This window comes from Vigna angularis, chromosome 8 (genome assembly GCF_016808095.1).
Source record: "Vigna angularis cultivar LongXiaoDou No.4 chromosome 8, ASM1680809v1, whole genome shotgun sequence".
In the NCBI taxonomy this organism is placed as follows: domain Eukaryota; kingdom Viridiplantae; phylum Streptophyta; class Magnoliopsida; order Fabales; family Fabaceae; genus Vigna; species Vigna angularis.
Window position 1 is genome coordinate 8,194,685 of NC_068977.1, and position 9,093 is coordinate 8,203,777.

The 9,093-nt window shown below is 32.8% G+C and overlaps 1 protein-coding gene across 11 annotated transcripts; it reads right to left on the reverse strand.

Moving 5' to 3' along the window:
• Nucleotides 1–1,613: 1,613 nt before the first annotated feature.
• LOC108345959 (proteinaceous RNase P 2) lies at nucleotides 1,614–8,857 on the reverse strand. 11 transcript variants are annotated; one of them, XR_008244872.1, is made up of 7 exons: nucleotides 7,899–8,847; nucleotides 7,497–7,598; nucleotides 7,182–7,357; nucleotides 6,579–6,699; nucleotides 6,025–6,093; nucleotides 3,545–3,668; nucleotides 1,614–1,996 (listed from the first exon to the last, which is right to left on the reverse strand). XR_008244872.1 is itself a non-coding variant. In XM_052867274.1 (7 exons), the coding sequence occupies exons 1-7, from the start codon at nucleotides 8,451–8,453 to the stop codon at nucleotides 1,939–1,941; spliced, it is 1,230 nt and encodes a 409-aa protein (XP_052723234.1). In that variant the 5' UTR covers nucleotides 8,454–8,857; the 3' UTR covers nucleotides 1,614–1,938. The 11 variants fall into 11 exon arrangements, 4 of the variants coding, with proteins under 4 accessions (XP_052723234.1, XP_052723233.1, XP_052723235.1 ...); XR_008244871.1 differs by having other exon boundaries at nucleotides 1,614–2,005; XM_052867274.1 differs by having other exon boundaries at nucleotides 3,545–3,693; nucleotides 7,899–8,857.
• Between the last annotated feature and the right edge of the window lie 236 nt (nucleotides 8,858–9,093).

The window sequence follows — 9,093 nt, forward strand, 5'->3', positions numbered from 1 at the left end:
ATTTATTTTATTTAATATTTTTTATTAGTTATACTCGTGTAGTATTTGTTGTTAAACTTGTTTAATCAATAATAATAATAATAATAAATATAATATGAGTATATTTAAAGATAATTAATTTGTTACTTTTTTGTTTTATTAAAGTCACAAACTTTAACAATTTAAAATTGTAATAAAAAATGAATTCAATGAATATTAAACAAAATTTATAATATCAAAAAGTGTGATTTATTTTATCACTAAATATTTAAAATGAATTAATTTATTTATAAGTATAATATGTTAATTTATTTTATGACAAATATAATTATTTAAGGAGTTAAATATATTTTTAGTTTATAGGAGTTAAATATATTTTTAGTCTATAAACTTTAATGTAAAATCAAAATTTGTTCTTGTCTAAAACTTTGATACAATTTGATTATCAAAATTTTAAAATGAATGAATATAGTCATTCTAACTTGCATTAGTATAAATAATTTCATTATGAACGAGTTTCATTATTTTAAAACACACGGTCTCTCTAGAAACCACTTTTCTAGAGTTTTTTGACTTCTCTCTAAGGGTTCTCGCTTTTTGTTCATATGTTTGAAGATCCAAGATTGCTTGAGTAATCCTTGTTGGAAGATCTTCAAGTCTAAGCGATCAGTTTCTTAAATAGAATAAGTTGATTTTATGTTTCTCTTTTTAAGTCTATTTCGTTTTTCTTGCATTCTAGCCCTTTCATTTTGCAAGTAAAGTTTGAGTCTTTTGTAAGACTCTTTATTGATCAATGGTCCTATTAGTGTATCCGGATCGTGTTTTTGTGGTTCGTAGGAGCATATAGAACTTCTTGTGCATTTGGAGCTATTAAAGGCTTTCTAAAACGATTTGATCATCGATAAGGGAAACTAACTAATGCTTTAAAATTAGTAGATGTGTATAATTTATGTTAGATGTTTGAATTGTGTGAAATTTGATGTGGTGAAACTTTGTTATAAATTGTTGGTTGAAATTAGTATTGGTTTTGGATGATTTATGATGGTTAGAAACAATTATTTAATTTATTTAAATGATGTTGAAATATTGTTGTGATATGGTATAAGTACTTGGGTTGTTGTTAGAATCTTTTGGTTTGGTGTGAGAAAGTTATGAAAGAGTTGGTTGGTTCAATATAATGGGTTTTGCATGTCTAATTAATTAATAAGATTGAGAAAATATATTATTGGTTAAAAAGGAGGGTTTTGACAGGAAAAATTCTAAAGGATTGAGTTCTTGAATTAGTTTGGAGTTAGGACTTAGCTTCTTATCTTGATTAAATATGAAATGTGAGTATGTTAATTTAGTAGTTGGACTATGGTGAGTGTGAGCTTAATCTAATGGATTGAGTCATTGATTCATGTTTAATATGATGATTAGTTATTTTAGATTGTTTTGCAGGGTTGGAATAACATAAATATACATAATTCTATTCTTAAAATTTGATAACATTTCTTGAAAATATAGTGCTTATTTATACAAAAATTTAGGTACAAATTAGAGCATATAAGATTCTTAAAATAGTTTTAATGGTTGTCTTTATTTCTCTCCCCTAGAAATATATAACTTAGGAAGAAAAAAAATGCTTGACAAGATAACAAAGAGAGGTATTGTTATTATCAAATACAAAAAGAAAATTCCAGATTATCTTGATAATCTCTGATACAAAAAAGAAATTAAAACCTCAATTTATCTAAAGATAATCTCTGATAAGGAGGTGATGAAATACAAAACAAAGAAAATCAAATAGAAGTGATAATCTCTGATACAAAAAAGAAATTAAAACCTCAATTTATCTAAAGATAATCTCTGATAAGGAGGTGATGAAATACAAAACAAAGAAAATCAAATAGAAGTGGCGGCCGCAGTTCACCTCTGTCTTCATGGTTGGCAGCGGCTCTTTCGATCGGATTGGCTTTCTCATATTTTCTTTCTTCTAGGAATTTCTTGCAACGTTCTAAGTGTTGTAAAATAACGTCTGCATGACCTTGCTCAAGCGTTTTTCAAAATTCAAATACTGAATTGTTAACTACGGTCACAGGTCCTCTATGAGAAAAATGATACTTTATAAAGTTATCTATTACTATTTTATAAAATTATTATTAAATAAAATGGATATTGTAATTAAAAATTATTTTCATTATTACTAATTATTTTTGTTTTTAACTTTTTTATTAATACTTATTTTTATTATTAGTAGTAATATCATTACATAAATTTATTTTACTATTAATATTATAAATATATAATTTAAATTTTATTTAAATATTTTATTGTATAAACTTATATTACTTTCAATTTTTATTATATAAATTCATTTCTTACTATTACTATTCTTATATACAATTATGTTTTTATTATTATTTTTAAATTTATTTTATTTTTATTAATCTTGTTATTATTATATAAATTTATTTTTTAATTTAATATTTTATTATTATATTATATAATAATATAATTATATATATATATATATATATATATATATATATATATATATATATTGGGTTCTTTTTCTTTATCCATTTTTGTTTTTCAATTTTATATTTTAAATAAAAGTTTTTTTAAATTTAAATATTTATTTTTTCAATTTTATTACTTAAGTGACTATTTCTTTAAATTTTTTGTTTCAATTTAACTGTTTTAAATAATTATTTTTTAAATTTTATTACTTAAGCAACTCCCCAAGTATATTTAGCACATAGAGGCCTCTAAAGAGAATTATGATACACAAATAAAAAGTGGCACTTTTTTCGGTAGAAATTGTGCATCCAACACAAGATGCAACAAGTAGGTGTGTGTGACATACTCTCATTGTTGGTTCTCACAATAATTGTTATATAGATCTCTCAACCAACTATGTCTAACTTGGGATCCACGAAAATACCTCAACTCAAATGTAGTCCTCCCGTAATCCACGCCCAATAAGTCCATGTGAGTTTGTGTGTGTCTATATATCTATATATATATATATATATATACAACTACTTTATTAACTTGGCCCTGTTACAACTTGAATGTAACATGATCAGCATAGCTCGTCAATAATGATGTATCATGTCGACATCCAAGAAATCCAACTATTTCATGTTCTTGTTGAATAACATCCTCGTGCTACTTAACAACATTTTGTTGCTCTTCAATAACATCCTCCTACTACTCATCAAGATTATATGAGGTAGTAATGCAACATCTCCAAATTAATTAGGATGACATTTTCCTACAAGCAGATGTCGTAATTTTCCTTCTACCTCCACTTTGTGGAGAACTCTAACCTCAAGACATAGAAACACCTTGTGTTCTAGTCATTTTTATAACAAACAAATTAAAAAAAAAAAGAGATTAAAAGCAATACAAATAAAAAATAACTATATTTAAAGAAAATAAATAAAGAAAACAACAACGTTCTATTAACAATCCTAATAAACATAGAACATAAAAGGTCTAATTACTTTAACTTCCTAACCAACAAAATCATGCGTATAGATACACAAATTCTCAATGAAAGGGAATTTAGTTGTTTTACCTTTGTGGTCGAGAAAGACCAAATAAAACTTGGAGCCAGATAATGCCATATAGTGCAACTCCTATTCTTTGATGACCATTGTTGAAGAGGTTGTTGAAATTTTTTATGGACATGATTGCTCCAACTGTGGCAAGCAGCACAACAATCATCTACTGAATAGAAATTCAAAAGTATATATATCATGTTAAAAAGGAAAATGGCATCAGTGAAAGAAATACTTTAGACATAAAAGGTTATTTAATAAAATGCCTTTCTCGTCCTCAAAGTATCCACATATGTCTTTTTTCAATAAACTAGGAGGTAATCACCAATGCATAATCTCATTAGCTACTAACAAGCTTTAGGGTAAAATATGAACTAAAATTCGGAATCTAACAGTAAATCAATGCTACAACTAACCTTATAAAACGGAAAACGTTTCTTTAACAACAATATTTTGCCAACTTTTTGACAACGTCACGTGGCATTGTTTCATTGGTTGGTTTTAAAAGACTTTTCTAAAAAGGTGGAATTTGTTCAGAAGGGCAATTTTGGAATGAATTTGGATAGAAACTCCTTTTAGCAGTTTATTTTTTCAGATTCACTTGCAGTTTGGTTTTCTCAACTCTCTCTCCACCATTGAAGCTTTCATCTCTCTCCACCATTGAAGCATCCATCTCTCTCCACCGTTTGGGTTCTCTTCGTTCCTCGCTTTTCTTCACTCTTTGTCCACCATTGAAATGTTGTTTCTCTCTCCCCTTTGAGTTTGAGTTCGACTTTTCTTACTTTGTTTCTTGGGTCATTTGCATTAATACAGTATGATTCAACAATCAAACAAAAGATCTAACTCCCCTTACCTCTTGAAGACTTCCTTGCAAACCTTGAATCAATCTCTGCACTGTGTTCCTCCTCTGCCGTTCCAGTCCTCTGCTACAGTGTCCAGCTCTCCCTCTCTTCTTCTTTCCTCCTTCAAGAATCCTTAAAATGAAGAAGTGAATCTCCTTTTGTGTGTTGCTGGACGAACCTTAGCCATCTCCTTTGCTTCCTCGGTGCCATGCCCACTTAAGAAGGTGATGAAGGTGGTCTCATGGTGGTTGGAGCGCTTCATAGTGGAACAATAATGCTTCTGGTGGCTGGAGTCAAAGTGGAGAGACCCACCACTCACCAGCCGTCCACACCACTTGAAGCCCCTCCTCCACCACTTCAAGCATGCAACCGCCCACCTTCCCCATCTCCTTTTCTTAAAAATATAAGGAACGTGCGGTTCCTTACAATAACAATCATCAGATATCCAACTTCAATTTCCAAACATACAACTTCACCGGTTTCTACGCTATTTTTGTAATATGAAACTAATTAAGAGGTAAAAACAAGCAATTGATAATAAAAAAAGGGTAGAAAAATCGTGCTTAGGCATCTTGAAATTCCTATGGGTTTGGAAGGGTGTCACATCCCACACACATTGGCCAATTGGGTAGATAGAAAGAGCATCCAAGGTATCTTTGCGTCGTAGGTTTGTTTACTGCTCCTGCTCAGGCATCTTTATATTCCTTGGTAGATGGAAAGGGTATCCGAAGCATATGTAGTTAAGCCATACCCTAGTAAATAAATCGTGAGTATCTTGCTCAAATGTCAGAGCAAGCACCATTTCACCAAGCATTTGCAAGTATATTCCAGTGTTACCCCTCTGCTTATCAACAATAAATACAATGAAAACATACCATGCTTAAGAAATGAACAAACAAAAATGCAAACAAAATATATATTAAGCATTACTATTTGCACAAATGCCGATATTTTGGAGATCAAACTAATTAAGAATAACTTATCTGCATCCACACCAATTGTAGGAGACATACAATTGTCATCACAAAAAGGATCTCACTCTGATCCCTGAAGGACAGAGATCAAAGTTGCTTGCACAACTTCATGAACATTAGAGGTAAAAAAAAGTTTGAAAAGAATATACTGAATCATCACTTTATTAAATGACAATACAAATCTCTTGTTAATAACCAGAATAATTGTCTCAGGCCAAATAGTAGGAAGATATACACAAACACCAATGAAAATGATTGAGGTGGCACTGGGAACTAGTTATTGAGTCCCGTTCAGAAGGTATAGAGGAATTAAATTAATTATTTAGGGGAAGTTTGCTAAATGAGAGAGGTGGGTTTTGATTATTCTCTTCTTCATCTAAAGCAGAGGGCATTGCAGTATAGGTGTATTCTCTGCAGGAGCTGTGCTCCAGAAAAGTAAAGCCGCCCCTTTTACACTTATGTTTTTTCCTTCGTCTGTGATTCGTTTATGTTTTGAAGCTTACACTGACAGAACACAATAGAATCCCTTTACCCTCAGTCCTCAATCTTGGGTCCCTAAGTCCTAACTTCCTACCATCTCCCCTCGAATACCAAAAGATCAAAACTACTAAGTTGTCACACAGAACAAAATGCAAGCGCATCCCAGAAGGAACAGTAGTAGAGTGGCCACTCCAACATTACCTGGATAACCAATGAATATGATGGAGGCATCTGAAGCTTTAGGTTTCCTTTAATAAAAGTGTAGTGAACCTGTAAAGAAAACAAGATAACTAGTAAAGAAAAAGAAGGGTAAGCCATATAAATCTTGAATAACCTACATATCACATGTTGAACTATACGCAGAAGAACCTTAACAGCTCGAAACGGAATCAACTACTCCTATGTCAAACATAGGAAAATGTCCTAAAGGGAATAACAAACAATTAAAAATTATGCATCACCTTTTTTTCACAAAAACTACACACCCCTCCCGGAAAAATCCCAATCCCACATAAAACAGGTACAATAAAATTTAATTAACACAAAACATAATATCCAAATGAAAAATCTCCTGAACTAACCTTAGGAGTAATCAATTTCAGAAAAGTGCCCAAACATGACACAGATATAATAAAATTTTAAATTAAATTTATAGGGAAAAAGATCCCATAGAAGACCCATTTTAAATTGTGAATAGGCAACAGCTCACTCGTATATTGCTAAAGTAAGTAAAGCCAAAAAAATGAATAACTTACCTGATGTCTTTCTTTCCACTGGTTAAAAAAGTTACTTCCTATGAGTTCAAATATGTGATCTCGCATTTCATCATTTGTCACAAGCAAACACCTAAGTTTTACTGCGGCAAAGAGCCAATACCTGCAACCCAAAAGATTAATATATAAGTAAATGGGTTATTAAACTTAACATATTGAAACTAAATTTTAAAAATACATATGAATCAGTGCCAAACAGAAAATAAAAATGTTATAACATATTCATGAAAAACACAACAAAGAATTTTGACTAAATTAACTATTAAATATTTGAACCTCCAAAAGTTAAAATCGTTTACATTTTAGTACTTAAAAAGTTTAGCTTTCATTTAGACCTTCTCGGTTATTCAAGTCTACGTCCACTTTGGTTTTACCAAGAGCTTCAGCTGTCTAATGCAGAAACATATCATATACGGGACATCGAATGTGAATTAAGTCCCACACAAGATTATACATATTGCATAGATAACATGATAAATTCAAGTTTTAAATAAAGAGTCAAACAGAACAAGAAACGATATGGTTGTCCAAAGATTAACAGTGAAAAGAAAATGCAATGTTTAGGACATTTATTTGGAAATTTACCAATCATCATTGGACCCATTAGGAGTTGTATACAGTGCACCATTATTCATCCACTCCTCCACCAGTTTCCTGCTGGAAGGATTTTCCATTAGCCCTCTTAGGCGCTTATTGTGCAGCACAACGACCGGCCATTTATTCCCACTCTGATTGTAAAGTTCTTTTACAACACAATCAAGCTGCACTATTACAAAATCAACAAAACAAACACAATTAGCTGCAAAAGCAATCAAGCAAAATTATCAGGCAAGAGCAATAAACATACATAACTTGTTCAGACAGTAAAATTAAAGGAACTCTATAACTTAGGAATACAACCTGAGAAATGCTAAATCCACCATCAGCAAAATTTTGTTTGTAGAGCCCAACATTTGCTCCATCCACTATAGCTTCATAAGAGTCATGCTTTTCAAGCCAGGCCTGTAAGGGATCAACCAGAAGTATCAAAACCAAGCTATTATAGCTAGACTAACAATATCAAGAGTAAATAATGGATGCAGCAATATTGCGAAGGGTTTGTATACGAAAGTAATCCAATCACAAATTGTCATGCATATTAAGTTTGTTGACTTTAACAATAACACCCCTAAAAAGTCATACCTATCAAGATTCCTGATTGATACCTACCTAGCACAGAAACTAAACTCTAACAATAATATATCATCATTCATGTCATTTAAAATTGTGTTGCATTGCAATGAATGGAGATATCAACAACACCTGAAATTCACTAAAATTGGCCTTGACCTCTCGTTCCAAGGCCAAGCCAGCAACAGACCCTGCAAACTTCTCCGTCTCCGAATCATCAATATCAACACAAACCAATTGCTCCCCACAACAACAACAATGTCCATCGGCACCAACACTCGTTCTGTTGACGGCCCAATCCCCTTTACCAATCCATCCCTGACCATGCCACCCTCCCCCATTCCGCAAAACCCCCTCTTTGACCTGCCCCACATCAAATTCCACCTCACCAACCTCAGAGGCCTTGGCACCACAAAACCACTCCTCAACAACCACCGCAGTGGACTCACTAACACACCTCACACAGCTTCTAAGCTTATGCAAATACTCATACACCTTGTCCACTCTACCACTTCGCGCACTCACCTTCAAAAGCGCGGCGAGTTCCGCCTCCTCCAAACTCACCCCAACGCCATTCATGTGCTCCTCCACCTCGTAGGCCTTATCCGCGTCTAGCATTTCACAGAAACAGAACAACGCAGGATCGTAGGTTCGCAGCCTCGGGGTAGCGTTGTTGTACTTGCCCATGCCCTTCACCAACTCGAAGGCATAATCGGCGTCACCCTTGGCCGCAGCGAGGCGCGCAACGGCAGTGACGGAGGCCTCATTGGGAACGACGCCGAGAGAGGATTTTGACTGGTTTTCTTCTTCTTCTTTGGATTCTCCATCGAAGCGCACTGAGAAATTGGTCCAAGGATTAACAGTTGCAGGGTTTAGTTTAAAACCCTAGATGGCGGTTTTTTCTTGGGTTCGTTCGTTCCAAAGAGATGGCAGTTACTCACGATCGGACCCTTAACCCATGGGCTTGTCTTTGGTCCGTAAGAAAAACTACAACTCCTTGGAAGTGAAATATTGGACATTTTTTCTCACAAGCTATTGCTTCTTGCAGTCACATAATTACTAACTATACCCATACTAATTAAAAAATGGCACAAACACAGTTGATTATTGTTCTGTACCATAGGGATGCCAAATAAACATTGTACAATAAATATGTTTCGTTTGAATTTGTTCCTTTGATGAGAAATCTTTATATTGACTAAGTATGGATATGGGACTGATTTTTGCAGATATATACAGGGATGTTAGGGATGTGGATATATATGGACATACCATTCCCTCTATATTTCTATACTCGTTTTAATACTTATTTTCGTTTTCATTTTCA